The sequence below is a fragment of the Actinia tenebrosa genome, unplaced genomic scaffold, assembly GCF_029948245.1.
Source record: "Actinia tenebrosa isolate PJP-AT-01 unplaced genomic scaffold, QUT_ActTen_1.0 PGA_scaffold8__29_contigs__length_14323225, whole genome shotgun sequence".
Taxonomy (NCBI): Eukaryota; Metazoa; Cnidaria; class Anthozoa; order Actiniaria; family Actiniidae; genus Actinia; species Actinia tenebrosa.
This window is the reverse complement of record NW_028292585.1, coordinates 2,921,046-2,948,828: the sequence shown is the minus strand read 5'-3', so window position 1 is coordinate 2,948,828 and position 27,783 is coordinate 2,921,046. Positions and strand designations below refer to the sequence as shown.

The following is a 27,783-nucleotide window of genomic DNA, read 5'->3' as shown; positions in this document are numbered from 1 at the left end:
AAGCAAGAAGAATGGAATAATAAAGATAATCAGATTCATACGTTTTGGGTAATGACTACTGACCAATGACAGTTCCAAGATATTATAATTCAAACTCAGAGAAAAATGAATAATTCAGAAAAGATATCTTTTTTCAAAGCCCTACCTATGCAATTTTTGTTGTCACCCTGAAGTTCATAGCCAGTAGTACATGTGCAGTGATCGACACCATTAGATACATAGCATAACTGCTGACATTGATGATTACCGTCCTTACAGGGTGACTCCGCTAAATTAGAAATAATACAATATAAATTGTACCTTTAGTTTTTAACAGATAGATACTTCTAACAAATACATGATAGGCATACAGAACTATCGATTATGGAGGTTTACACCATCACGTGATGGCAGCTTTAATTGACCGGCTTTGACAGGAGGCAACAACAATAGCTATTCACTCTATTCCACTACAATCACTTACGTATGCATCTCTTGGGATTGGCAGGATCTAGTGTAAAGTACTTGTCACAGGTACATCTGTAACTACCCTATAGCTATTCACTCTATTCCATTACAATCACTTACGTATGCATCTCTTGGGATTGGTAGGATCTACTGTAAAGAACTCGTCACAGGTACATCTGTAACTACCCGGAGTATTCACACATCCTTGCATACAGTCGCTGGATGGATCGCACTCGTTCACATCTATAAATAAAGTAATCTAGGTTTTATTTTGCTTTGTAAGCACCTTTTCTGTGCGGGTTCACCGTGGTCAACCGAAATTGAATAAGAGATGAAGAGAGAAAGAGATAATGCAGTAATTATCATATCTTGTGTGTTATTCTTTTTAAGCAATTTTTAAAACAATTATTTTTTTAATTGTTTAATTCACAGTTCGCAGTAGTGCTGCTCACTTGCCTAAATTTAAAAAAATGATTTAACGACTCACCATCACATGTGCGGCCATCTATATTCAGCAGGTAGCCTCGTCTACAATCACACGTGAAGGATCCAGGAGTGTTGGCACAGATTTGTGAACATCCGTGTGAAGAGCCATCACATTCATCAATATCTACGAAAAATATATAGAAGGTTTGATAATATATATGAAAAGGTCACGATAATTTGGCAAATATAAGTTTGAAACTTGGCAACCAACCAACCAACCAACCAACTGAGAATGTCAGCTGACTCCTATTATTTTCCTTAAACAATTTTGCTAGCACTTTAATTCAAGTACCTGAGCAAGAATCTCCTTGTCCTGCGAATCCAGACGGGCACGGTCCACATTCATATCCGGTGACATTAGCGGGAGCTGGTAAGTCCTTACACTGTACTCCAGGGTAACATGGGTTCATATTGACCTCACATGCATCAATATCACTCTCACAGAATCGACCCGTGTAACCACTTGGACATTGACAAGACATGATGCTAAAACGATCATTGTTTTGATTCGTTGATTTAATGCAAACACCATCATTGTGACATGCGCAAAGGTATAGTGTTGGCCTTAAGACAGAACTAGCTTCACTGTTATCCTTGACAATAACTTCCAACTCAACCTTCAAAAATGAAAAAAGAAGAATATATAACAATATATATAACAATAATTTGGCTGTTTGAATCTATGGACCTATTTATTTTACTTACTAGATTAGTCGTAACCTTCCATATTACAGAAATCGAGGTATCACTTCTCTTGAAGACAGCATCATCTGGTGTTCCAGTAACGTTGAACACCAAAATGTCTCCATCCGGATCACTAGCGTTAAAAGTTATTATTGCTGTGGTGTTGACAGTCAAATAGATTTCTTTAGAAGCGTTGTAAAACCTGGGAGGTGAGTTTTCTTGAGAGGAAAAGAAAGAAAGAAGGGAAGTTAATAAAAAGGGACCAAAAAGGAAATATAAAACTTTGTCAAACAAACAAATAAACAAACAAACGAACAAACGAACAAACGAACAAACGAACAAACGAACAAACGAACAAACGAATAAACGAACAAACGAACAAACGAACAACGAACAAACGAACAAACGAACAACGAACAAACGAACAAACGAACAAACGAACAAACGAACAAACGAACAAACGAACAAACGAACAAACGAACAAACGAACAAACGAACAAACGAACAAACGAACAAACGAACAAACGAACAAACGAACAAACGAACAAACGAACAAACGAACAAACGAACAAACGAACAAACGAACAACGAACAAACGAACAAACGAACAAACGAACAAACGAACAAACGAACAAACGAACAAACGAACAAACGAACAAACGAACAAACGAACAAACGAACAAACGAACAAACGAACAAACGAACAAACGAACAAACGAACAAACGAACAAACAAACGAACCAATTAACCAATTAACCAATTAACCAATTAACCAATTAACCAATTAACCAATTAACCAATTAACCAACCCACCAACCCACCAACCCACCAACCCACCAACCCACCAACCCACCAACCCACCAACCCACCAACCCACCAACCCACCAACCCACCAACCCACCAACCCACCAACCCACCAACCCACCAACCCACCAACCCACCAACCCACCAACCCACCAACCCACCAACCCACCAACCCACCAACCCACCAACCCACCAACCAGCCAGCCAGCCAGCCAGCCAGCCAGCCAGCCAGCCAACCAATTACCAACCAACCAACCAACCAACCAACCAACCAACCAACCAACCAACCAACCAACCAACCAACAAACAAACAGTTCATATAGAAAACAAAAGCTAAAGCTTACTAAGCATAATTGATTCGTTGATGAGTTGCGACCCAATAACCTTCGTGCTTACTCCAACAGACAAGTCTTTGGTTGAAGCAGAATCAAACAAGCAGTTGATGTCACCTTGGCAAGCAGCGCGAGCTTGTTTCTCCAAAGATTCATTGTAGAATTTCAGTTCGTCTATGAACATGGGCACGAATGACGTATTTGAGAAGGTAGAGCTGTCCTCGCCCGGAAGGTAAATAAACAACGAAGTCGTTTTATCTATTTGCCCTGCGTTAGCGAAAGTCATATGATGGAAAGAAACAAGATTTATTGCATTTTAGTAAGACATTTGAAAAGCCACTGCCAAGATAAAAATACTAATAGTAGTATACTTACATTTCTGTCCAAACTGAAAGTGAATATCCCTACTGCTTGCATTCGCTGGTAAAACATCTCCACTGGGTGTTGTCAGGTCATCTGTTTGGTTCCCATTCCAGGTTCCTAACAACCCTTTCGTCTGGTTCCTGAATGACTTGGGCATTGCCAATAAGATGGACAAGGCACCCTTTACTTCTGTTACAGTAACCGAGATTCCAGATGGGAAAGTTGCTCTGAATATGTTATCTTTAGGACGGGAGACAACGACAGAGCCATTGAGTCTGGTCGATTGGTTGGTAAGGCTGTTGTAATCCAAGGTTTTTCCATCGACAAAAAGCGTAAAGCTACCTGCATGTTAAATGCACGGGAAGTAAATAACAATAGTTAATTTGTACAAGGAAAAGAATTATTTCCTACCTTCTCTCTCTAAATTGACTTGCACTTTGCTTGCATTTCTCTCCTGCGCCACGACAGCACAAAATACAGTCGCAGTTCCATCTCCTTTAGCGAGTCTTGTCCTTGCCTGAACTTGAAAGAAGCCGTCTTTTGCATCCAGCATCACATATTCACCAAGACCGTTAAATGTGTAGTTTTTACCATCAAGGGTGACAAAGTGAGGGTCGCCCCACATCCAACCTAAATTTAAAAAAGTAAATTTCAGACAATAATTAGTTGTTACAAGGACAGAATTAGGAAAATTAGTTATTACACATGAATAAATCCCCACTTCCCTCGAAGCTTGACTGGCTAAAAGTTGAATGAGGCAAAAAAAAAAAAAACGACGATTATTCGGGGGAATGCTGGGTCAGAGGAAGATAAGAACTAAAAAGGTAACAATCTTTTGTCCAAGATTGCAGCTGCAGCAAACATTTTAGCAAAATTTTAAATTATACGCTAAACTTACTCCACTCAGGTGGTTCATATCGACTGCAGTCATCAGATGGTCTTTTTTGATAGTAAAGATGGCATAAATTAGAATTTATACAGCAATACATGTAGCTTAGTTCTTCACTGATGTAAAACTGCCATTGTTTTTCTCGAGTATATCTTTGAGCCCTCCCTCCACCTGGATGACCAACAATTAGGGCCCCCCGACTTCTCCAGTCGTTAGAATAACAACATGTTTGTCCCCAACTGTCGTCTTTTCTAGATATCAGGGAAGCACAATTATCCGAGTCTTGCCACCAGTTTGCAACAGGAAGATTAAATCGCTCGTCCCACCAGGCCTGTCGGCGCGTGCACGGGCAGTGTTCAAGATTTTCTATCATGGGACGCGGATCTGGTTGTTCCTTAAACCATTTTTTGCACTTTGATTCAGCATTTGAAATCTCTTCTAATGTTGTTGCCTCTAAGCGGAAGAACCACTTTCCTATTATGCCATGGGAAATTTCACTGTACCCAGGTCCACGAGAGATCTTAATGCTTTTCCCAGCGATGTCATCATCAATACTTTCGATGTTGACAAATCCAGACCTATTGAGCCGTAGGTAGATGTGAAATTAGAAATTATGATTTCTATTAATCGTTTTAATAGTCACCGATATTTGCGAACAATCATAAAAAGCAAGAGAATACTAGTTCATTTTCTCTTGTAAAAAAGGGATGAGTGTTATTGCCACGTAACGTATATTCTGAGCACATGACAGTATGTTTGATAAGTCTAAAGTAATAGTATTCACAATAAAGAGAATATTAAAACACAAAATCAATTTACCTTGGCATATTAAAGTAGGTCATAGCTCCAACTCTCCATCCAACAACTGGAAGGCCTCGAGAATTCCAAAATCGACGATAATTTTCTCTGAAATACGCGAGCACACACACAAAATATGTTTTGAAATAGTTTTTGCAAAAATGTCAATAATATGCTCGTTTTTATCATTTACGAGACAGCTGCCATAATTGGTTTTAAATTTTGGCAATAGTAGCTATGAATCTATTTCATCACAATAATTTGACAATATTTAGACATTTATCGTTTATTCATAGTTATATAGTAGAGGGGTCCAGTTTTACATTCAACTGGATTTTAAGGTGGCTTCATATAGTTTCGGGCTTTAAAGTAATAGAACTAGAAATTATTTCATAGCAAATACACTTTCTGTAGTCCAAATATTTTTGATATTGCGTCAGTTGCCTTATTATTTTACGAAAAAAAACCTGTAGAAATTTAAAGATATTTGACCACTTAGTTTTCGAGTTTTTTTGTTTTTTTTTAAATAACGCATGCCACAGACTTTTCGTGACGTCATCAAAATAAAAATTCTTCAGGTTCTGGTACTGCGCATGCTCGTGCACAACCTGGCGCGCGCGAACAAAAACTATATGGAGCCACTTTAAAGATATTTAGTGTCATTGGTCAATATATTTGTTGATTCATACCTCGAAGTTGGCGCTGACCACTGAATACCGTCAGGTTGGTAGTTATACATCGCAAAGGTGTAGACACCATCTGTGATGATCACAGCCTGGAAGGTGTTGTACTACAAGCCGAAAACCAAGATGTTATGTTATATCAACCATCATAAACCGAGCGTACCTTAATTTTTAGAAACACATCATCATACATTACTGAATACTAGACGAAAAATTCCCAAGTCACGAATACCAATCTATTGCGAAATTTATGTTATGTTATGTAGAAAGCTGCAAACAGAACTGAAACAAGCCGATATACTGAACGATATACTATCGTGATCTAGTGTTGCATAAAAATATAAATAGTTTTTAATATATGTAAAAATGTTTTGAAGCAAATTATATAAATTAATTTATTAATTAACTTTATTTAACGAGGGTGACATACATTACTGGTAGCCCCGTAGTTTACATTATGGCCCTCCTACAATTAATTAATGAAACTGAAATGAATAAATGAATGAATGAAACTGAAATGAATTACCAGATTGCGAGTATACATATTCAGGTTTGAGTGGCGAAGCTTACTCCAAGTGACAACCAGTACCCAAGAAGCTTTGAAAGATGTTGGTAAAAGTTGTTGGAAATGTATATTAACATCTCTAGTGGCTTGATCTAAAACCTTGGTTGACTTTGCATTATTATTCAGCTCAGTGTACACTTGATAGTAAACATCGGATATTCTTTCATTGATAAATGATTGATAGTCGTCGGTCAAAGCCCAATACGGAGCCAGCATAATAACATCAGTGTTTTGTCCAAATAGAGATGGCCAATGTACATGCCATGGTGTATCAAACTTAATCAATCCGTTCCGGCAAATCTAAATTTAAAATTCAGTTGAATAATAGCTGTTCCATATGTATTTATATTCTAAATAATTTTACAAAAGTTAGGAAATAAAAGTTACTTGTAAGTTGTCTTTAAAAAAATATAATTTATGATTTCTAATTGATTAACAAGAACCTAACTAACATAAACAAACAGAAATATTTCCAGAACGTAGATCAATCTTATTTTAAGGAGAAAAACTTCGAAATACGTACATAAAGCTCGTAGTATCTTTTGTGAAGTAGAAGAATTCCATCGTCATTGATTGCAACATCAAAACAACGCCAAGAATACTCCCATGTATGTGGAATAAAACTATCTCCGACAGAGGTACCATAATCGTACATTTGCTTTAATGGTTCTAAATGATAAGAAAGAACTAAGATGGATGGTGGTGATTTATTGGTCAATAACATTGCAGCTTGGTGAAATCCGTATTACGTTAAGAAGATTACAAAATTCAAATACATAATGATATTGAAGAAGAAGAAGAAGAAGAAGAAGAATTAAGATAACTTGAATCTAATCCCGTAAATAAAAGAGAACAGAGATCATGTTCGCAGTAGCAGTTGAATGACGGTGGAGATACCTGTTGGTGTTGAGGTTGTGGTACTTGTTTCTTCAGTCATTGTTGTTGGTTCAACTAGAATTGAATAAATAGAGATACATATGTCTTAGAGCAGAGATCATGTTCGCAGTAGCAGTTGAATGACGGTGGAGATACCTGTTGGTGTTGAGGTTGTGGTACTTGTTTCTTCAGTCATTGTTGTTGGTTCAACTAGAATTGAATAAATAGAGATACATATGTCTTAGAGCAGAGATCATGTTCGCAGTAGCAGTTGAATGACGGTGGAGATACCTGTTGGTGTTGAGGTTGTGGTACTTGTTTCTTCAGTCATTGTTGTTGGTTCAACTAGAATTAAATAAATAGAGATACACATGTCTTAGAGCAGAGATCATGTTCGCAGTAGCAGTTGAATGACGGTGGAGATACCTGTTGGTGTTGAGGTTGTGGTACTTGTTTCTTCAGTCATTGTTGTTGGTTCAACTAGAATTGAATAAATAGAGATACATATGTCTTAGAGCAGAGATCATGTTCGCAGTAGCAGTTGAATGACGGTGGAGATACCTGTTGGTGTTGAGGTTGTGGTACTTGTTTCTTCAGTCATTGTTGTTGGTTCAACTAGAATTGAATAAATAGAGATACACATGTCTTAGAGCAGAGATCATGTTCGCAGTAGCAGTTGAATGACGGTGGAGATACCTGTTGGTGTTGAGGTTGTGGTACTTGTTTCTTCAGTCATTGTTGTTGGTTCAACTAGAATTGAATAAATAGAGATACATATGTCTTAGAGCAGAGATCATGTTCGCAGTAGCAGTTGAATGACGGTGGAGATACCTGTTGGTGTTGAGGTTGTGGTACTTGTTTCTTCAGTCATTGTTGTTGGTTCAACTAGAATTAAATAAATAGAGATACACATGTCTTAGAGCAGAGATCATGTTCGCAGTAGCAGTTGAATGACGGTGGAGATACCTGTTGGTGTTGAGGTTGAGGTACTTGTTTCTTCAGTCATTGTTGTTGGTTCAACTAGAATTGAATAAATAGAGATACATATGTCTTAGAGCAGAGATCATGTTCGCAGTAGCAGTTGAATGACGGTGGAGATACCTGTTGGTGTTGAGGCTGTGGTACTTGTTTCTTCAGTCATTGTTGTTGGTTCAACTAGAATTGAATAAATAGAGATACATATGTCTTAGAGCTTGCAAGCTCCTGCAGATTTTAAAAAGTGCTTACTTAAAAAATTAAAACCATAACTTACCAAACACAGTATCGACAAGTTTTGACACGGGAAAACGTGTCAAATGTGCTGCACACATTGGATACTTTGAATAGAGTAGAAGACTATTTGGGATTTAGTCAATGTAAGACAGAAGAAAGTCCGTGGATTCGGTTTGACTAAAATAGAATATTTTGTAATGCTGATAGAAGAAATTTCTTTACGGTCACATTGAACCAGCATAAACGAGTTTTGGTCGCAAACCCCAAAGCATGCCTCCGTCTCTCTGAGAACCACAAAACATTGAACAGAGGATTCTCAATCTACAGAAAAAGTTTGGTCTCAAAAATTTACCCCAGAATACCCTGCGAGCAGAGTCTCCTTTACCTTCCCCCGAGTGAGAGAAAGGAAAGAAGACTCTAAAACAAGAAACCATCTGAAACCACCTGAAACCACCTGAAACGAGATAAATTGACCTGAAACCACCTGAAATGACCTGAAACCATCTTGAAACCACCTGATCATAGCTAGTGACAGTTGATCATAGCTAGGAACAGTTGATCATAGGTAGGGACGGTTGATCATAGCTAGGAACAGGTAATCATAGCAAGGGAGAGGTGAGGTAAAAGTGTGGAATACTTCTATGGGAGACTATACGTATGAGCGACTATATGACATTCTACCATGAAGTACATCCCTTCCAAGGAAAACAAACACTCAATCGATCGATAAAAGTCAATAAAATACACAAACTGGACGACACACACACACACACACACACACACACACACACACACACACACACACACACACACACACACATCCATCCATCCATCCATCCATCCATCCATACCTACCTACCTACCTACCTACCTACCTACCTACCTACCTACCTACCTACCTACCTACCTACCTACCTACCTACCTACCTACCTACCTACATACATACATACTTTATTATCTTTCCCCATAAGGGCTTTTCAAAGACAATATATTACAATTAAAAAATCAGCTAAATATCTAATTACTAATTCATAAAAGTATAATTATCATTATTAAGAAAAAAACATATATTAAAATATCTTACAGGGCCCAGCTGTTCAAAGCCCGATCACCGCCAATCCCGGGTTAACTCTTAAAACCTATAGAGTCAATCCTGGATTAGCGCCAATCCAGCCCCGAACAACCCGGTCCAGTAAAATAATAGTTATCTATAAATAATGAAGAAAGTATGAAGATATAAATAAATAAACTAATAAACTGGAGAGCTAATTATCTAAGAACTCCCGTAATAACTTAGATCTAAGCGACTGTTTGAAAATATTAACATTTCTGCACAATTTAAGGGACGATTCGATAGAATTCCAGAGATTTACTGTTCTATAATAAAATGTTCTTTGGCCACTGGCCGTCTTGAAGAGAGGAATATTCAGTTTTTGCGAATTTCTAGTAGTGCGATTGCTTATTTCTGCGCGTTTAACAAACTGCGACGAAAGATACTCTGGGGCACTGCCGGTCATACATTTAAACGCCAAGGTAGCACTACGATAATATAATTGGCGGACGACTGGAAGCCATTTCAATTGTTTTAAGAAAGGCGTGATATGATCATATTTCCTAGCCCCGCATACAATTCGACATGCAAAGTTTTGGACGGCCTGCAATTTTTGGAGGTTGTGCAATGATGAATTTGCCCAAACATTAGAACAATAATATAATTTACTGAAAACTAGAGTGTTTATAACAGTTAAGAGAGTCTTTTTTTCAAATGCATGTTTAACATGATTAATCTGTCCAAGGCGAGACATGCATGCAGAAAAAGTATTGATGATATGTTCGTCGTATGATAAATGAGGATCGAGAGTCACACCCAAGTCTTTGGCCTCTTGAACAGGAACAAGGTCTTTTCCTAGTAGAGATACAGTAAAGTCCTGTAATCTAGGCAACTACCAAACACCATGAGCTTGGTTGGATTTAGGAGCAAGTAGTTGTTAAAACATCAGTTCCTAACGTTAAGGAGGTCTTCGTTCAGGTCAGAAATGGCGGACTGTTTGTCTTGCACTTGAAAAGATATGAGGAGTTTCGTATCATCTACGTAGCATTGTGAGTTGCATTTCTTAGACACAGAAGGGAGGTCGTTAGTGTAAATACTGAAAAGAAGAGGGCCCAAAATGCTTCCTTGGGGAACACCGCTGACCAAAGGGAGAGGCTCAGAGACTGCTGAATTGATCCTAACGACTTGATGTCTTTCACTAAGGTAACTACCAAACCACTGGATAAGTGAATGAGAAGCCCCTACATCTTGTAACTTCGTCAGCAGGATCTTGTGGCTGATACTATCGAAGGCTTTGCTCATGGCAGATAATTTCTTTTTATCCATTGCGCTCAAAATTTCATCAGTTCTTTTGATGACAGAGGTCTCAGTCGAATGCCACGCTTAATTCCCACTTTGATTCTTTGATAACAATGCTTTTGAAGTTAAATACGACGAAAACTGATTGTGGACGACCCTTTCACAAACTTTAGACAAAACCGGTAGAAGTGAAATGGGTCTGTTGTTGCTTGCTTGTTCGTGGTCGCCTTCCTTCGGTATGGGTGTTACTTCAGCTGTTTTCCAACAAGATGGGAATGAAGAAGAGCTAAGTGAAGCATTAGCATTAGATGTGATTGTAGGTCGAATTGGTACAAAAAAAATCTTTGATGAAACGAACTGGGATTTTGTCAATCCCAGGGGCCTTATTGGAAGGCATGGACAGTACTATGGCTTCAATGTCTTTACATTCTATTGTTTTGAGAGTAAACTGTTCAGACAAAGAGTATTATTTTGGGACAAAGCTTTCATCATTAAGATCGAAATTGAAGTCATTGGCCATAGATTTAATTTTAACGACAGAACTTGGGCCAACAGAGACGAAAAAACGATTAAATTCTTCTGCAACAGTTTTGTCGTCTTTGCTAAAGGTTCTCTTTGACGATGATTTCTTTGGTATACAAAGACGGATCGCTTTCCAGATAGTATTCGAGTCATTAGGATTACTTTGGATTTGGTCTGCTACAAACTCTTTCTCTGCAAATCTAATTTCGTGTTTCACCTCGCGCTTAAAGTTCTTATAGGCGGACCAGGCTAGAGGGTCGTTGGTCTTTTTAGGCCTTTTTGCGCCAATAGTCCCTTGTCTTCATTAATCCACGAATGTTATCGGTCACACACGGGTTTGGCTTTCCGCGAACTTTAAAGGTTTTGATAGGTGCATGTTGTTCAAGTATACTATGAAATAATGAATTAAATACATGCAATTTATCATCGACTTCATTGAAAATGTCCACAATAGACCAAGGGGCTAAAGATACGTCTTTGTAGAATGCATCAGGCTTATAATTCTTAAAACTTCTTGTGGTGACATACACACGCTTGGAACGCGTCTTCTTGAGTCGTAGCATAACATAAACTAGGTCATGATCACTGACAGAGCTATGCATAACATTTGCCTTTTGAACTGGTTTTATGTCAGATGCTAAAATAACATCTAACAGCGATCTTGAAGATGCTGTGACTCGGGTCGGAGTCGTAATAAGCTGTGATAAATTGAAGGAGCGGTAGAAACTTGAGAGAGCCTTAGAGGACTGACTTTTACTATCCAGGAGATTGCAGTTTAGGTCCCCGAGTATGTAAATTGGTAGGTTAAGCGATGAAACATAAGTAAAGCTAGTAGCTAAATCCAAATCCAAACAAGACAGAGGGGTATCTGGAGGTCTATAAGTTGTACATACCGCAATAGATTTTATTTTCCTGACTTGAACTTTTAGCCAGAGTTGGTGAAACCCCGATGGGGCAACGTGGGAGATATCTCGAAGTACCTCAGTCTTGTAATTTCTTGAAACATATCAGTGCACAGATCCCTCCACCTTTCTTGTTTTGTCGATCGACGCGATAAAGATTATAATCAGGAACTTCAATCTCCAGGTCATTTACGGAGCTATCAAGCCAGGATTCGGAAACAGTAAATACATCAAACTTGTTATCAAGGATTGTTTCTTTCATAATGACAAAATGATCTCTGCATTTCAAAGATCGAGCGTTGAGGTGTGCAATTGTTAAATTGCTATTCGATTTCTTCTTGAGGTCACAAACCAGATGATCAGGTCCAGGATTCAATTCAATATCATGTATTAGTTGAATAATTGGCCTGAAGGTTGACGTTGAATTGCTGTAGTAAACTGTGGGCGTTTAAAGTCTTTTGACTTTGGTAGTGACACTTCTCCGCCATTTTGTAGCTTCGTGTAAAACATCTAGTTTCGAATCAAATCGTGATGTAACATGTGGTCTAGATGATGAGGAAATCCATTCTGGATATTCGGTTAAATTTTTAGAAATCAAGAATTTATGCCAAATAAGGAGGTATAACAGCAGCAAAAGACCAAAGTTTCGGCAGTTTTGAGGAATACGTTCGCTCTCCATGACTGCACACGAGATTTACCATATAAAAAGATTACTCACACAAGAGATACGTTTTTCGTAATATTTCCATTCCGAGGTTACCCTGCGAGCAGAGTCTCCTTTACCTTCCCCCGAGTGAGAGAAAGGAAAGAGTCTTCTTTCCTTTCTCTCACTCGGGGGAAGGTAAAGGAGACTCTGCTCGCAGGGTATTCTGAGGTACATTTTCGAGACCAAACTTTTTCTGCAAGTAGAATTCTCTGTTCAGTGTTTTGTGTGGTGTTTTTGAGCCGATGGAGCCACCATAACACTGGTTCTCAGAGAGACGGAGGCATGCTTTGGGGTTTGCGACCAAGACTCGTTTATGCTGGTTCAATTTGACCGTAAAAAAATTTCTTCTATCAGCATTACAAAATATTCTATTTTAGTCAAACCGAATCCACGGACTTTCTTCTGTCTTACAATGACTAAATCCCAAATAGTCTTCTACTCTATTCAAAGTATCCAATATGCCCAGCACATTTGACACGTTTTCCCGTGTCAAAACTTGTTACTTTTATCTTTACTTACTTGTTGGATGTCCACAAACCACACTTGCATCCTCTCCATGACCACAGTTGTGTGTTCCCCAGCCACCATGTGAACATTGACTTGGAGAAGTTTCATTTCCTTGACAGTTAACATCATCCAGCCATATTGGACCATTTCCCTGACCGAAGAATGCACTGTGTGGGGCACTAGTAGCACTTGGTAGACCCAGAGAACGACAGATCACTTTAGCATCGTTGAGATCCCAGGCGTCATCACAGATCGTTCCCCATTGACCATTGTAGAAAACTTCAACGCGACCCTCTTGGCTGTCGGTTCCTCCAGCTAGACGTAAGGATGCTGTAACAAAGAAGACAAAACCAGTTTACCAATAGACCGTTTCTGAGTGTGCCAAAGTACTAAAGAATAGAACAATCGGAATGAAATTTTCCAATTTTATTTGAAAAATTGTTAAATAACCAAGTTTGAAAAGTTTTAAACACGATATTGATATTAATGGTGGTTAGGTTCATTAGTTGTATCTAGCTCTCAAAAAAGGGGATTTCTGGATACTTCACTAGGAATACTCAAATTTCTCGCAGTTACGATTTTTTTTCCTTTCGAGGCAGAGAGGGCATATGCAAAGGCACTGGTTAAATTGATGTCCACATGGTAGCATGGGTGGCATACGCTGCTAACTCGTCGTTTTTCATCACTGTGGTCCCAAAGGTTCGGGTCTTTGTTCGAGCCCTGTAGACACCATATGTGAATTGAGTGTTTTTGATGTGTTGTTCTCTTCTACGCTACGAAGGATTTCCTCCGGGTTCTTCGGATTCCTCCCTCCGTAAAAATCAACGTTAGTTGAGCGTTGTGTGCATAAAACATTGAACTGATGTAGCGATAGTGAGTCTGTTTGAAAGGTTTCCCTAATGAGTGTGAAAGCGCGAGAACGACTAAACACTTAAATAAAGATGTATATTTTGTTATCATTTATCTACCAACATGTTTATGCATGCATGCCCAGCGTTTTAATCCAGTCCTCATGCATATCATATAATTGTCCCACCAACTGAAAAGCCATCTGAGGTCGACCCCTACCCGCTATGTGTTGTTTTCCCATATCACCGGCTGACTTGCTGGAGTCAAGTTGAGTTTATTTTGAATTCACAATTTCGGCCATATACTATTCTTTAGTTTAAAATCCTAAAGTATCTTTCAGTGCTTATACTCACAGCGAGGTAATCCACAGATCACACTTGCATCCTCTCCATGACCACAGTTGTGTGTTCCCCATCCACCATGTGAACATTGACTCAATAAAGATTCAGTTCCTTGACAGTTAACATTATCCAGCCATATTGGATCACTTCCCCGACCAAAGAATGCGCTGTGTGGTGCGTTCGTAGCACTAGGTAGACGCAAAGATCTACAAACAACTTTAGCGTTGTCGAGATCCCAGTAGTCATCACATATTGTTCCCCATTCACCGTTGTGAAAAATTTCTACTCGACCTTCATTGTCGTTTGATCCTCCAACCAAGCGTAAATTTCCTGTGGAAGAAAGCCAGTGCGTGAGTTATTTAAAATAAGGATAACTTCTGTTGCAGAGGTTATTATTATTTTTAAATCAAATTCACTATACACATAATCATATAATCGAGATTTTCTCGTTTTCTTAAATTATTTACGTTATCAGAATACACAAGTATAATTCCTCCTTCAAGAATAGGTTACAATTTATTAATATTTGCGTTCAAATGAAATTAAGGGAAAAAATAATACCATATTGTTGTAACTTACTGCAAATAACACTAGCATCTTCACTATGACCACAGTTGTGTGTTCCCCATCCATTATGTGAACATTGACTCAGAGAAGATTCAGTTCCTTGACAATTAACATTATCCAGCCATATTTGACCACTTCCCTGACCATATGCTGCGCTGTGCGCTGCGCTTATTGCTTTTGTGAAACCAAAAGAACGACAGACAACATCAGCATCATCAAGATCCCAGCCGTCATCACAAATCGTCCCCCACTGCTGATTGTAGAAAATCTCTACTCGTCCTTCGTTTGCATTTGATCCTCCAGCTAGGCGTAACGTATCTGGGTGATTGAAATATTTACATGCATGATTTCCAGTAAAAATATAATATGACGATAATTAAAATTTATCAAATCGTTTCGAAGGAAATCACGTTAGTTTAAGTGCATATGCCGCCAGAAATAATTGTCAAAAGACTTGATTTACTAATAAGCTCTTCTGAGCTTCGGAAAGTTATTTTGTGTTTGAATGCTTAACGATCGCGACCTAATAGTATACACTCCTTCAAATGGAAGGAGGAAAGCGGGAAAAGAATGTCGAGACAAATTAACAAAGGTGGAAGAAAATCCTATTTGGTATTCCACCGTGGACCTTGATAAACAAGATGAAATTTGAATTATGTTTTTTTTACGGAAAAAACTGCACTGCACGACGACAAAAACACAGATTACCAAGTACAATATTTACATTGGGGATAACCGCAAACAACGCTCGCATCCTCTCCATGACCACAGTTGTGTGTTCCCCATCCACCATGTGAGCATTGACTTGGAGAAGTTTCAGTTCCTTGACAGTTAACATCATCCAGCCATATTGGACCACTTCCCTGGCCGAAGAATGCGCTGTGTGGCGCACTTGTAGCACTTGGTAGACCCAGAGAACGACAGACCACATTAGCATCGTTCAGATCCCAATGGTCATCACAGATCGTTCCCCATGTACCATTGTAGAAAACTTCTACACGACCCACATTTCCATTTGATCCTCCAGCCAGACGTAATGCGTCTATGAAAAATATACAAATAGTCCTTTTCTTTTATTACATTTTAAATATTTTATGAGAAATGAGACATGCCGATAACAAACAATGTAATCACTAGATTATTATTAGTTGTAGCAAAAAATATATTTTGAAATATATAGTTATATATACTGCCATTTTTGTATCTAAAAATATAGCTTGTGTGAACCATTCCAATTACATGCCGGTACTCACAGCGAGGTAATCCACAGATCACACTTGCATCCTCTCCATGACCACAGTTGTGTGTTCCCCATCCACCATGTGAGCATTGACTCAACGAAGTTTCATTTCCTTGACAGTTAACATTATCCAACCATATTCGATCACTTCCCCGACCAAAGAATGCGCTGTGTGGTGCGTTCGTAGCACTAGGTAGACGCAAAGATCTACAAACAACTTTAGCGTTGTCGAGATCCCAGTAGTCATCACATATTGTTCCCCATTCACCGTTGCGAAAAATTTCTACTCGACCTTCATTGTCGTTTGATCCTCCAACCAAGCGTAAATTTGCTGTGGAAGAAAGCCAGTGCGTGAGTTATTTAAAATAAGGATGTTGCATAGTTCATTGTCTTTTTTATATTAAATTCACAATACATATAATTATATGATCGAGATTTTCTCGTTTTCTTAAATTATTTACGTTATCAGAATACACAAGTATAATTCCTCCTTCAAGGATAGGTTACAATTTATTAATATTTGCATTCAAATGAAATTAAGGGAAAAAATAATACCATATTGTTGTAACTTACTGCAAATAACACTAGCATCTTCACTATGACCACAGTTGTGTGTTCCCCATCCATTATGTGAACATTGACTCAATAAAGATTCAGTTCCTTGACAGTTAACATTATCCAGCCATATTGGATCACTTCCTTGACCAAAGAATGCACTGTGTGGCGCACTTGTAGCATTTGGTAGACCAAGAGAACGACAAATAACCTTGGCATCGTTAAGACCCCAGCTGTCATCACAGATCGTTCCCCATTGACCATTGTAGAAAACTTCAACTCGACCCTCTTGGCTGTCTGTTCCTCCAACTAGACGTAAGGTTGCTGTTCATGTTTAAATAATGATAATTAGCTTTATTGTCGTGATATTTTGCTACGACTATATTTTGATACCAAAAGCAATTCTTTGTTGTAGATGATAAAAGATTGAAGTTAGGAAAATGTGTGATTATAATCACATAGAATCCTGTTCTTTATATAGGGTTTAGGGAATTCATTCCAGGTTCTACGGTCTCCCCCCTCCCCCTCTCTCTCCAACAAATTGGTTATGGCTTTTCTGGCTTTGAGATACTGCGGAATCACTTCGAATTCCTGTTTGATCGACACCAATTGAACAATATTTAAATGCTACTTTACACTACGTTCTTACACCTTGATGAAGCAAAATGTACAGTCGCAATAAGTTCAAATATTATTTTCATTAGTTCACAAATCTAGAACTGTAACATAAATTGTGTCTTTTTTATTTATTTTTCGCCTTTTAGGGGTGCGAAAGGACGAATTTGTAAGAATACTAATTTCCTGCCATTTTTGTGTCTAAAAATATAGCTTGTGTGAACCATTCCAATTACATGCCGGTACTCACAGCGAGGTAATCCACAGATCACACTTGCATCCTCTCCATGACCACAGTTGTGTGTTCCCCATCCACCATGTGAGCATTGACTCAACGAAGTTTCATCTCCTTGACAGTTAACATTATCCAACCATATTCGATCACTTCCCTGACCGAAAAATGCGCGGTGTGGTGCGTTCGTAGCACTAGGTAGACGCAAAGATCTACAAACAACTTTAGCGTTGTCGAGATCCCAGTAGTCATCACATATTGTTCCCCATTCACCGTTGTGAAAAATTTCTACTCGACCTTCATTGTCGTTTGATCCTCCAACCAAGCGTAAATTTCCTGTGGAAGAAAGCCAGTGCGTGAGTTATTTAAGATAAGGATATCTTCTGTTGCATAGGTTATTGTCTTTTTAAAATCAAATTCACGATACGAATAATTATATAATCGAGATTTTCTCGTTCTCTTAAATTATTTACGTTATCACAATACACAATTTATTAATATTTGCATTCAAATGAAATTAAGGAAAAAAATAATACCATATTGTTGTAACTTACTGCAAATAACACTGGCATCTTCACTATGACCACAGTTGTGTGTTCCCCATCCACCATGTGAGCATTGAATTGGAGAAGTTTCATTTCCTTGACAGTTAACATCATCCAGCCATATTGGACCATTTCCCTGACCGAAGAATGCACTGTGTGGCGCCCTAGTAGCACTTGGTAGACCCAAAGAACGACAGATCACATTAGCATCGTTGAGATCCCAGGCGTCATCACAGATCGTTCCCCATTGACCATTGTAGAAAACTTCAACGCGACCCTCTTGGCTGTCGGTTCCTCCAGCTAGACGTAAGGATGCTGTAACAAAGAAGACAAAACCAGTTTACCAATAGACCGTTTCTGAGTGTGCCAAAGTACTAAAGAATAGGACAATCGGAATGAAATTTTCCAATTTTATTTGAAAAATTGTTAAATAACCAAGTTTGAAAAGTTTTAAACACGATATTGATATTAATGGTGGTTAGGTTCATTAGTTGTATCTAGCTCTCAAAAAAGGGGATTTCTGGATACTTCACTAGGAATACTCAAATTTCTCGCAGTTACGATTTTTTTTCCTTTCGAGGCAGAGAGGGCATATGCAAAGGCACTGGTTAAATTGATGTCCACATGGTAGCATGGGTGGCATACGCTGCTAACTCGTCGTTTTTCATCACTGTGGTCCCAAAGGTTCGGGTCTTTGTTCGAGCCCTGTAGACACCATATGTGAATTGAGTGTTTTTGATGTGTTGTTCTCTTCTACGCTACGAAGGATTTCCTCCGGGTTCTTCGGATTCCTCCCTCCGTAAAAATCAACGTTAGTTGAGCGTTGTGTGCATAAAACATTGAACTGATGTAGCGATAGTGAGTCTGTTTGAAAGGTTTCCCTAATGAGTGTGAAAGCGCGAGAACGACTAAACACTTAAATAAAGATGTATATTTTGTTATCATTTATCTACCAACATGTTTATGCATGCATGCCCAGCGTTTTAATCCAGTCCTCATGCATATCATATAATTGTCCCACCAACTGAAAAGCCATCTGAGGTCGACCCCTACCCGCTATGTGTTGGTTTCCATATCACTGGCTGACTTGCTGGAGTCAAGTTGAGTTTATTTTGAATTCACAATTTCGGCCATATACTATTCTTTAGTTTAAAATCCTAAAGTATCTTTCAGTGCTTATACTCACAGCGAGGTAATCCACAGATCACACTTGCATCCTCTCCATGACCACAGTTGTGTGTTCCCCATCCACCATGTGAGCATTGACTCAACGAAGTTTCAGTTCCTTGACAGTTAACATTATCCAACCATATTCGATCACTTCCCCGACCAAAGAATGCGCGGTGTGGTGCGTTCGTAGCACTAGGTAGACGCAAAGATCTACAAACAACTTTAGCGTTGTCGAGATCCCAGTAGTCATCACATATTGTTCCCCATTCACCGTTGTGAAAAATTTCTACTCGACCTTCATTGTCGTTTGATCCTCCAACCAAGCGTAAATTTGCTGTGGAAGAAAGCCAGTGCGTGAGTTATTTAAAATAAGGATATCTTCTGTTGCAGAGGTCATTGTCTTTTTTAAATTAAATTCATGATACATATAATTATGTAATCGAGATTTTTTCGTTTTCTTAAATTATTTACGTTATCACAATACACAAGTAATATATATTTAGGCACTGCCTAAAAGCGGAATTCCCGATACGAAATTAGGGAGCCAGGGAGCCCAATTTGAATGAATCTGAAAGGTAAAAATAAGATCGGGAAAAAATCTTCAATTATTTTTATTCGAGATAAAGATAACGTATCCCATAATAAAAACCATGCATTGAAATCGAATCGAAATGCAGTACATTGTTTTTTATGCGCGAGTATACTCTCCCACTTAGGAATTTTGTACACAACTCACTTCTACCCCAGGAGCTAGTTTTGGTCTTGAAAGATTATTCGACAAAGTTTTCCATTGCCGACATTTTTAGGCTTTGAATCTCTTTTACTTAAAGGGCCAATTGGACGAAAAGCGTTCCAAAATTAAAACTCTTTCATTCGAGCTGGAACTTTGTTGAAATAATCTTGAATACATTAAGAACCTCTCACTGAAATATCTTTCTAATATTCGAAAGGGAAGGGCCAAAATTTTACGATTTATTTTCGTCCGCCATTAATTTCTTTGTCACGGCCAAAGAGTCATTATGTACAGCAGTTTTACGCTGTGACGTCATTTACTCAACACCGTCATGTTAGCGTCGTTTTGACCATACATTTCTTGTTAGATTACCTGAAGTTTATTTGATGTTTTAAACGCGTTATCGTGAAAAGAATCTCTAAACAGACTTTTTTAAACCTTTGATACCTCTTCAAATATGATGGAAACTCCTTTGGACGCTCGATTTGTCAATCCTGAAGAGTTAGAACCATAAGTTATAATGTATGAAGATGAAGCCGAACTAGAAGAAGAAGCAATGCTTGGGAAGAGGTTTTCATAAAAATTCCTTACGTTCATTTCATTATTTGTATTAGCTACGTACTGTCCATGATATAAAGATCTTAAATTTGAAGTTTAAATGTAATCTAATAGTGATTGATGTTATGAAAAAAACCGATTGCCTTTTGAATTCTGCGTTGTGATATAAAGATTTGTGACAATATACTTAGACCTATGTGCCGAATAATTTAGAATGTGAGCTCGTAATTCTCCTAGCTGATTAACTACAGAACGGTTATTATTTGCTTCGAAATGTTTATTATGCATTGAATAGGTACAAACATACGGTTTCTTATTTATTACTCGCGCGACAGCGGCGTCTGTTACTCAGCTCGTAGATTTTTCTTTCATTGTGTCGGATGTCTCGCGGACCCAAATTGTGGGGTTGCTCTTTGCCCTTGTATGTAAATGTACCTTGAAAAGTTGTTATCCTTTAAATGATTCGAATAAATCCCGAATATCTTAGTCACTTCGCGCGATGGAACCGCTAGAATCTCGTCCATGCGTCCTACTTTGTTGTGATTCTTGGCGTGCCGAGATGTATTGAAATTTTCGAATTATGATCGTCAGTATTAATGAAACTGAAAAATTTCAGCGCCTAGACATTGTTTGGTCATATAGTAGTTAGGAAACCGAATGAAACATTATATATTTTCTGAATAAACCAAATAAACCGAGTTTTACGAACATGGCACATACATTACCCACCAATGTTTTGGTTTGGGTTGAGTAAATGACGTCATAAGTACTCGTGCCAGTCTTCTTGAGTCGAATTCTGTGAGTCAAAGAAATTAATGGCGGACGAAAATAAATCGTAAAATTTTGGCCCTTTCCTTTCGAATATCAGAAAGATATTCCAGTGGGTGGTTCTTAATGTATTCAAGATTATTTCAGCAAAGTTCCAGCTCGAATGAAAGAGTTTTAATTTTGGAGCGATTTTCGTCCAAGTGGCCCTTTAAAAAAAACGAAAGATAACTACAGATAATCCAACACAACATCAGGTTTAGTAAAATTTACCTTGGACATCTTTCATTGAAATCGAAATTGTAGAGATTCCCGATTCTTTTAGGACAAATCGAGACTATTAGAGAGTTTTAGATTTACGTTCACGGCAAACGTGAAACGTCAGTTGACCAGTAAAACATTTTTTTAAATCACTGAAAAAGAATCGCAAGAAAAGTCCAAGTATAGTAGAAAAACAAAAGAGTATTTGCGCTTGGTGAGAAGATTTGTAAAAGGTAATGTAAAATACAGGAAAACTATGAAAACGTGGTCACGTTTGCCGTTTGCGGGGAGAAAAAAAAAGTCAATCTAAAACTCTCTATTAGCGGAGCTCCTGCGCGGGCCGAAGGCCGCATGCGCGGAGCACCATACTTAGGGTGGAACCAAACTCATTCAGAGCGAATTTTGGACAATTTTATTCTCGCTCCCTTCGCAAAACTAGTGAGTCAATTTAACTGTATTTTTCATATAATGTGCTTGGATTATCCTAGATTCTAACAGTGTATTTTATTTTAAGATTTTTAAAATGTTTAGCCTATTACGGCCAAAAATCAAACTGTGCTATTTTTAGTTTTTGGCTTTTTTCTCCTCATTCTCATGTACGATTTTTCTGAAATTTTCAGAATCTTATCATCTAGTACTATTGCAGCGTGTGTATAAATTTGGATGGAACGTCTTGGGCAGGAAAAAAGTTATGACGCCGCTTCAAAATTCGATCCAAAATTTGAAGCATATAAGACATCGCGCTGCAGAAGCATTACCATTGAATGGATTGCCTCGAAGTTTTCAAATACCTATTTCCAAGTATTGCGGATGAGCCTTACGAAACATCAGCATCAAATCTTAAAAACACTTCTAGATCCATCTTTGACTACATGGAAGTTGTTTTCATTTGCTGTTGGTCTATAATTAGTCCTAAACCTATTTTTTCTGTGCATTTGACTGATCCGCATTTGCGAGTAGTTTTGCTTTGACATCAAGTGGGATTACTGTGTTGTGTGCACGAATACCGTACTTACGGACGGAAGTGACGTCAACCAAGCCATAAAAAATCAACTCGATTGTTTACCATTTTTTCTTAAGTATGGTACTCCGCTCATGCGGGCCTTCGGCCCGTGCGGGATCTCCGCTATAATTCCTCCTTCAAGGATAGTTCACAATTTATTAATATTTGCGTTCAAATGAAATTAAGGAAAGAGATAATACCATATTGTTGTAACTTACTGCAAATAACACTAGCATCTTCACTATGACCACAGTTGTGTGTTCCCCAACCATTATGTGAACATTGACTCAGTGAAGATTCAGTTCCTTGACAATTAACATTATCCAGCCATATTTGACCACTTCCCTGACCATATGCTGCGCTGTGCGCTGCGCTTATTGCTTTTGTGAAACCAAAAGAACGACAGACAACATCAGCATCATCAAGATCCCAGCTGTCATCACAAATCGTCCCCCACTGCTGATTGTAGAAAATCTCTACTCGTCCTTCGTTTGCCTTTGATCCTCCAGCTAGGCGTAACGTATCTGGGTGATTAAAATATTTACATGCATGATTTCCAGCAAAAATATAATATGACAATAATTTGAAGGAAATCACGTTAGTTTAAGTGCATATGCAGCCCGAAATAATTGTCAAGAGACTTGATTTACTATAATAAGCTCTTTACAGCTTCGGAAAGTTATTTTGTTTTTGAATGTATAACGACCTAATAGTATTAAGAGAATAAAATAACAAAAGACATAGCGGCCATGTTGGAGGATATAACAAAAGAATTGACAATTATTTTGTTACAGTAATGATGAAAAGGTAAATTATACACCGTGAAAAGATGAAAAAACTTACTGACGTTTCGGACGCTAGTCCTTCGTCGGAGTAAAAGAGAAAGAAGTGGTAGAAAAGAGTGTATATATGATAGAATAAGACAAAAGAAACCAATGAGAGCAAGGTAGGCAAGGAAACAAAGACGAACAATCAAAAGACGAACAATCAAAAGACAAAAGAAAAGGTTAGTTGAAAATAAAGCGTTCATTAATCCCGTTGGGACTAAGAGTGCCCAATAGGTGAATAAGCCGCATTTCTTTGGTCTTGCGACAATCATTGTTGCCGTTAAGCAAAGAAAGACCGAAAACAATGAAGTCAGAAAGAGAATGGTTAGCTAGATTAAAATGGCGGGAAACTGGTTTGGTGGGATCGTTATTGCGAATATCATAAAGATGATTGCAAATGCGATCACCAAGACGGCGGCCAGTCTCGCCCACATACAAAAGATTACAGCGGGTACATTAAATACAATATACAACATTAGAAGTGGTACAAACCAAATGGTCAGTGATTTTAACAGTTGATTTAGGACCGACAACAGAAGTGTGAGAGGCTATGTGAGGACAAGTATAACAACGTTTACGAGAACAGCGAAAAGTACCAGGTTCTTTGTTAGAGGGAAAAACTCCCTTGACCAAGAAAGAACGGAGATTACGATCACGTTTAAGTTTAAGTTTAAGTTTAAGTTCCTCCAACATGGCCGCCGTGAAAACCATCCGATACAATTGTTCAAATTGAAAGAGGAAAGCAGGAAAAGAATGTCGGAGCTAATTAACAAAGGAAGAAAATACTATTCGGTAATCCACCATTGAAGTTGACATGAAACTTGAAATCAAATTTGAATTACGTTTTTTTACGGAAAAACTGCACTACACGACGATAAAAATACAGGTTATAAAGTACAATATTTACATTGGGGATAACCACAAACAACGCTAGCATCCTCTCCATGACTGCAATCATGCGATCGCCATCCATTATGTGAACATTGACTCAGAGAAGTTTCAGTTCCTTGACAGTAAACATTATCCATCCAGATTGGACCACTTCCCTGACCGAAGAATGCGCTTTGTAGCGCACTAGTAGCACTTGGTAGACCCAGAGAACGACAGACCACTTTAGCATCGTAAAGATCCCAGGCGTCATCACAGACCGTTCCCCACTGACCATTGTAGAAAACTTCTACACGACCTACATTTCCATTTGATCCTCCAACAAGACGTAATGTGTCTATAAAAAGTATACAAATAGTCTTTTTCTTTTAATATATTTTAAAAATGAAATGAGAAATGCCGTTAACAAAGAATTTAATTACTAGATTATTATTAGTTGTAGCAAAAATATATCTTCAAATATATACTTGAAAAGTTCTTGAAGTTTATACATGTTTTAAAGAAACGAAGAAAGCAAAAAAAGAAAAATATTCGCAAATATAATAAAAAATAATATTTACATTGGGGATAACCGCATATAACACTTGCATCCTCTCCATGACTGCAATCATGTAATCCCCATCCACGATGTGAGCATTGAATTGGAGAAGATTCAGTTCCTTGACAGTAAACATTATCCAGCCATATTGGACCACTTCCTTGACCAAAGAATGCGCTGTGTGGCGCACTGGTAGCACTTGGTAGACCCAGAGAACGACAAATAACCTTGGCATCGTTAAGATCCCAATGGTCATCACAGATCGTTCCCCATGTACCATTGTAGAAAACTTCTACACGACCTTCATTTTCGTTTGATCCTCCAACAAGACGTAAGGTGTCTATAAAAGGAGATTTTTCATAATTAATTTCTGTTCTCAATTTTATCATGTGTGTAAAAAATGTTTCCTAAAAGCAACATAAAACGGCTGCTTATCTCTCTGTACTGCGATATAAAAGAACTGGGAGCTGCAGAGCACTCGAGAAGCAAGAGAGCACTCGTCTACGCATCGTCGTTAATCCTAAGGCTGCTTCTCTCGTGCTCCCAGCGTGTTTATATCATAGTACAGAGACATGTGCGCGCGTTCTATTTTCTTATATATATGAATTCCTATAAATCTTCATCAATTGTTCTTTTGTGTAGCATCTGCCTCATGGCAAATTATCTAAATAAAATAAATAAAATAATATCAAATCGACTGGTTTTCATGTAGGCCATGTTATATGTTTGACCAATGTTCACGGTAAAAGGTTGTGGCTCCCAACCCTAAAACCGAAGTAATCAAAGAGATTCTAGATATGCATGCTTTACTATGATACCAACCAAGAACATGCGTAATAAATAAATTACGAGCCTTAGATGAAACGACTGAAGAAGAGTGCCATACAAGCCTTTCACAACTTCAAGTCGCGTAAAAAATGAGCCAGCTCAACTAGAAACTGTGGACAGCTGTTTCGGCCTGTATTGGGCCTCGTCAGCACAGTGTATCTAGTGAGCTGGCAATCCCACGAAAAAGTAGTACTAGATAGATGTGGCAGTGCGCCGTGTGGGATGGGCTCGGATATGATACCAACCTTATGGTTACTATTCGTTTCATATCGTGCACTTACATTGTGGTAGGGAGCAAATAACACTTGCATCTTCTCCATGACCACAGTTGTGTGTTCCCCAGCCACCATGTGAGCATTGACTCAGTGAAGATTCAGTTCCTTGACAGTTAACATCGTCCAGCCATATTGGATCACTTCCTTGACCGAAGAATGCGCTGTGTGGCGCGCTTGTAGCTCTTGGTAGACCCAGAGAATGGCAGACCACATTTGCATCGTTAATATCCCAAGAATCATCACAGACTGTTCCCCACTGACCATTGTAGAAAACCTCTACACGACCACTTTTTCCATTTGTTCCTCCCATAATACGAGTTCTCGCTGCAAAAAAAGCTTAACATCAGTGATATATATTATGTTTGATTTTAAGTTTAAGTTTTTACTACTTAGTAACTCAGTAGTGTATGTCAAAAAAGACGTTTTTGAGTTTATATCTCCAACTTTAGTTCCACCGAATGAGGAGTTAAAACCAAAATGCAAATGCAAGAAACTTAGCAAACACTTAATGGAAAAAAGCAAAAATATTTTAAAAAATCAAGTTTTCATAAGTGAATGAAGATGCCCACACGCAAAATTGCAGGAATAAAATAAAAGGACGCAAAGTCAACAAATGATGACAGTTTTGTTTCCATTAACCCTGCATTCCCATGAGGTTGTATTGGTTGGTTATCGGCTTACCATCCAGTGAGCAAACTAAAATCGCAATATGAAAATTGCGGTGTCATAAGTCAATTTTTCAGATAAACTCAAAGCTGTTTTTCAAAAATAGTTATAATAACTAGTAAATTTGAAATTTTAACTTCGTGACTTGAAATAATTCTTAACTATACAAATACTCACAGGCAGGTAATCCACAGATAACACTAGCATCTTCACTATGCCCACAGTTGTGTGTTCCCCATCCACCATGTGAGCATTGACTTGGAGAAGTTTCATTTCCATGACAGTTAACATTATCCAACCAGATTGGACCACTTCCCTGGCCGAAGAATGCGCTGTGTGGCGCACTTGTAGCACTTGGTAGACCCAGTGAACGGCAGACCACATTAGCATCGTTCAGATCCCAATGGTCATCACAGATCGTTCCCCATTGACCATTGTAGAAAACCTCTACACGACCCTCATAGAAAGATGATCCGCCAACCAGACGTACACTGTAATAACTTCCTGTTTGAAACAACCAAAAAAATTTGTTAAATTTATGCAACTGAGAAAACCAGTTTTTCAATATGGTTGAAATAACCATATTTATTGGTCATTGAACATATGGTTATTCTAACCATAATAATATTGGTTATTATAAACAATTAAGAGCGACTGTCTGTAAAAATCAAACATACGTCGGAAAGGCTCAAATTTTCGAATTCGCTCTACTTTTGGATTTTAGTAGTGTATGATGAAGTACGAAACGCTGTGTGGTTAGTTTTGAAAAATACCTTTTAGTTTTCGAGAAAAAGGGAAAAAGCGGTTTGAGCTCCAGGGACGATTTTCGCTGCCAAAAGATGGCTGAAAATTGCTTACTTGCGCTTGGTCCGTGTATCAAAACTATTGATCCAAATAGCCTTCTAATACTTTCTACCAAAAGTACAACTCTTATTTGCTAAATTAAGAGTAGTTTCATAAAAATCGAACAACTCAGAATTATTTACACAATAAAAAGCAAAGGGCACTGAGTTACAATACTTGTCAGTGCATCTCGAAAACTGCGAGTTTCCCTATGTGCCATCTTTCCAAATCTTATGAGATTACAGTCAACAACTATTGGGAAACTGCTCTTTTGAAAAATGTATTTTTTATTTTGGGGAAATAATTGTGCGCTTTTTACGAGAGCTTTTATTTTGACTCATTAACTATGCAGAAATC

The 27,783-nt window shown here is 38.2% G+C and overlaps 1 protein-coding gene across 11 annotated transcripts in view; it reads right to left on the bottom strand.

The window, feature by feature from the left end:
• Positions 1 to 27,783, bottom strand: part of LOC116288478 (uncharacterized) — a 36,438-nt gene that overhangs the window by 2,936 nt on the left and 5,719 nt on the right. The window contains exons 2-37 of one of the 11 annotated variants that reach the window (XM_089040728.1): positions 26,761 to 27,087; positions 25,924 to 26,241; positions 24,837 to 25,154; positions 24,296 to 24,613; positions 22,780 to 23,085; positions 19,258 to 19,575; positions 18,081 to 18,386; positions 17,545 to 17,862; positions 16,698 to 17,003; positions 16,138 to 16,455; positions 15,609 to 15,926; positions 14,897 to 15,202; positions 14,330 to 14,647; positions 13,140 to 13,457; positions 8,029 to 8,082; positions 7,894 to 7,947; positions 7,759 to 7,812; positions 7,624 to 7,677; positions 7,489 to 7,542; positions 7,354 to 7,407; positions 7,219 to 7,272; positions 7,084 to 7,137; positions 6,949 to 7,002; positions 6,575 to 6,720; positions 6,013 to 6,351; positions 5,493 to 5,593; positions 4,825 to 4,911; positions 4,015 to 4,583; positions 3,528 to 3,746; positions 3,129 to 3,458; positions 2,766 to 3,020; positions 1,639 to 1,835; positions 1,226 to 1,550; positions 935 to 1,057; positions 568 to 690; positions 146 to 268 (exon numbers count right to left, since the gene is read on the bottom strand). In XM_089040728.1, coding sequence (XP_088896854.1) covers positions 146 to 268; positions 568 to 690; positions 935 to 1,057; positions 1,226 to 1,550; positions 1,639 to 1,835; positions 2,766 to 3,020; positions 3,129 to 3,458; positions 3,528 to 3,746; positions 4,015 to 4,583; positions 4,825 to 4,911; positions 5,493 to 5,593; positions 6,013 to 6,351; positions 6,575 to 6,720; positions 6,949 to 7,002; positions 7,084 to 7,137; positions 7,219 to 7,272; positions 7,354 to 7,407; positions 7,489 to 7,542; positions 7,624 to 7,677; positions 7,759 to 7,812; positions 7,894 to 7,947; positions 8,029 to 8,082; positions 13,140 to 13,457; positions 14,330 to 14,647; positions 14,897 to 15,202; positions 15,609 to 15,926; positions 16,138 to 16,455; positions 16,698 to 17,003; positions 17,545 to 17,862; positions 18,081 to 18,386; positions 19,258 to 19,575; positions 22,780 to 23,085; positions 24,296 to 24,613; positions 24,837 to 25,154; positions 25,924 to 26,241; positions 26,761 to 27,087 — 7,836 coding nt within the window. The remainder of the gene's footprint in view (positions 1 to 145; positions 269 to 567; positions 691 to 934; positions 1,058 to 1,225; positions 1,551 to 1,638; positions 1,836 to 2,765; positions 3,021 to 3,128; positions 3,459 to 3,527; positions 3,747 to 4,014; positions 4,584 to 4,824; positions 4,912 to 5,492; positions 5,594 to 6,012; positions 6,352 to 6,574; positions 6,721 to 6,948; positions 7,003 to 7,083; positions 7,138 to 7,218; positions 7,273 to 7,353; positions 7,408 to 7,488; positions 7,543 to 7,623; positions 7,678 to 7,758; positions 7,813 to 7,893; positions 7,948 to 8,028; positions 8,083 to 13,139; positions 13,458 to 14,329; positions 14,648 to 14,896; positions 15,203 to 15,608; positions 15,927 to 16,137; positions 16,456 to 16,697; positions 17,004 to 17,544; positions 17,863 to 18,080; positions 18,387 to 19,257; positions 19,576 to 22,779; positions 23,086 to 24,295; positions 24,614 to 24,836; positions 25,155 to 25,923; positions 26,242 to 26,760; positions 27,088 to 27,783) is intronic. The other 10 variants (XM_089040729.1, XM_089040731.1, XM_089040730.1 and 7 more) reach the window with 10 other exon arrangements.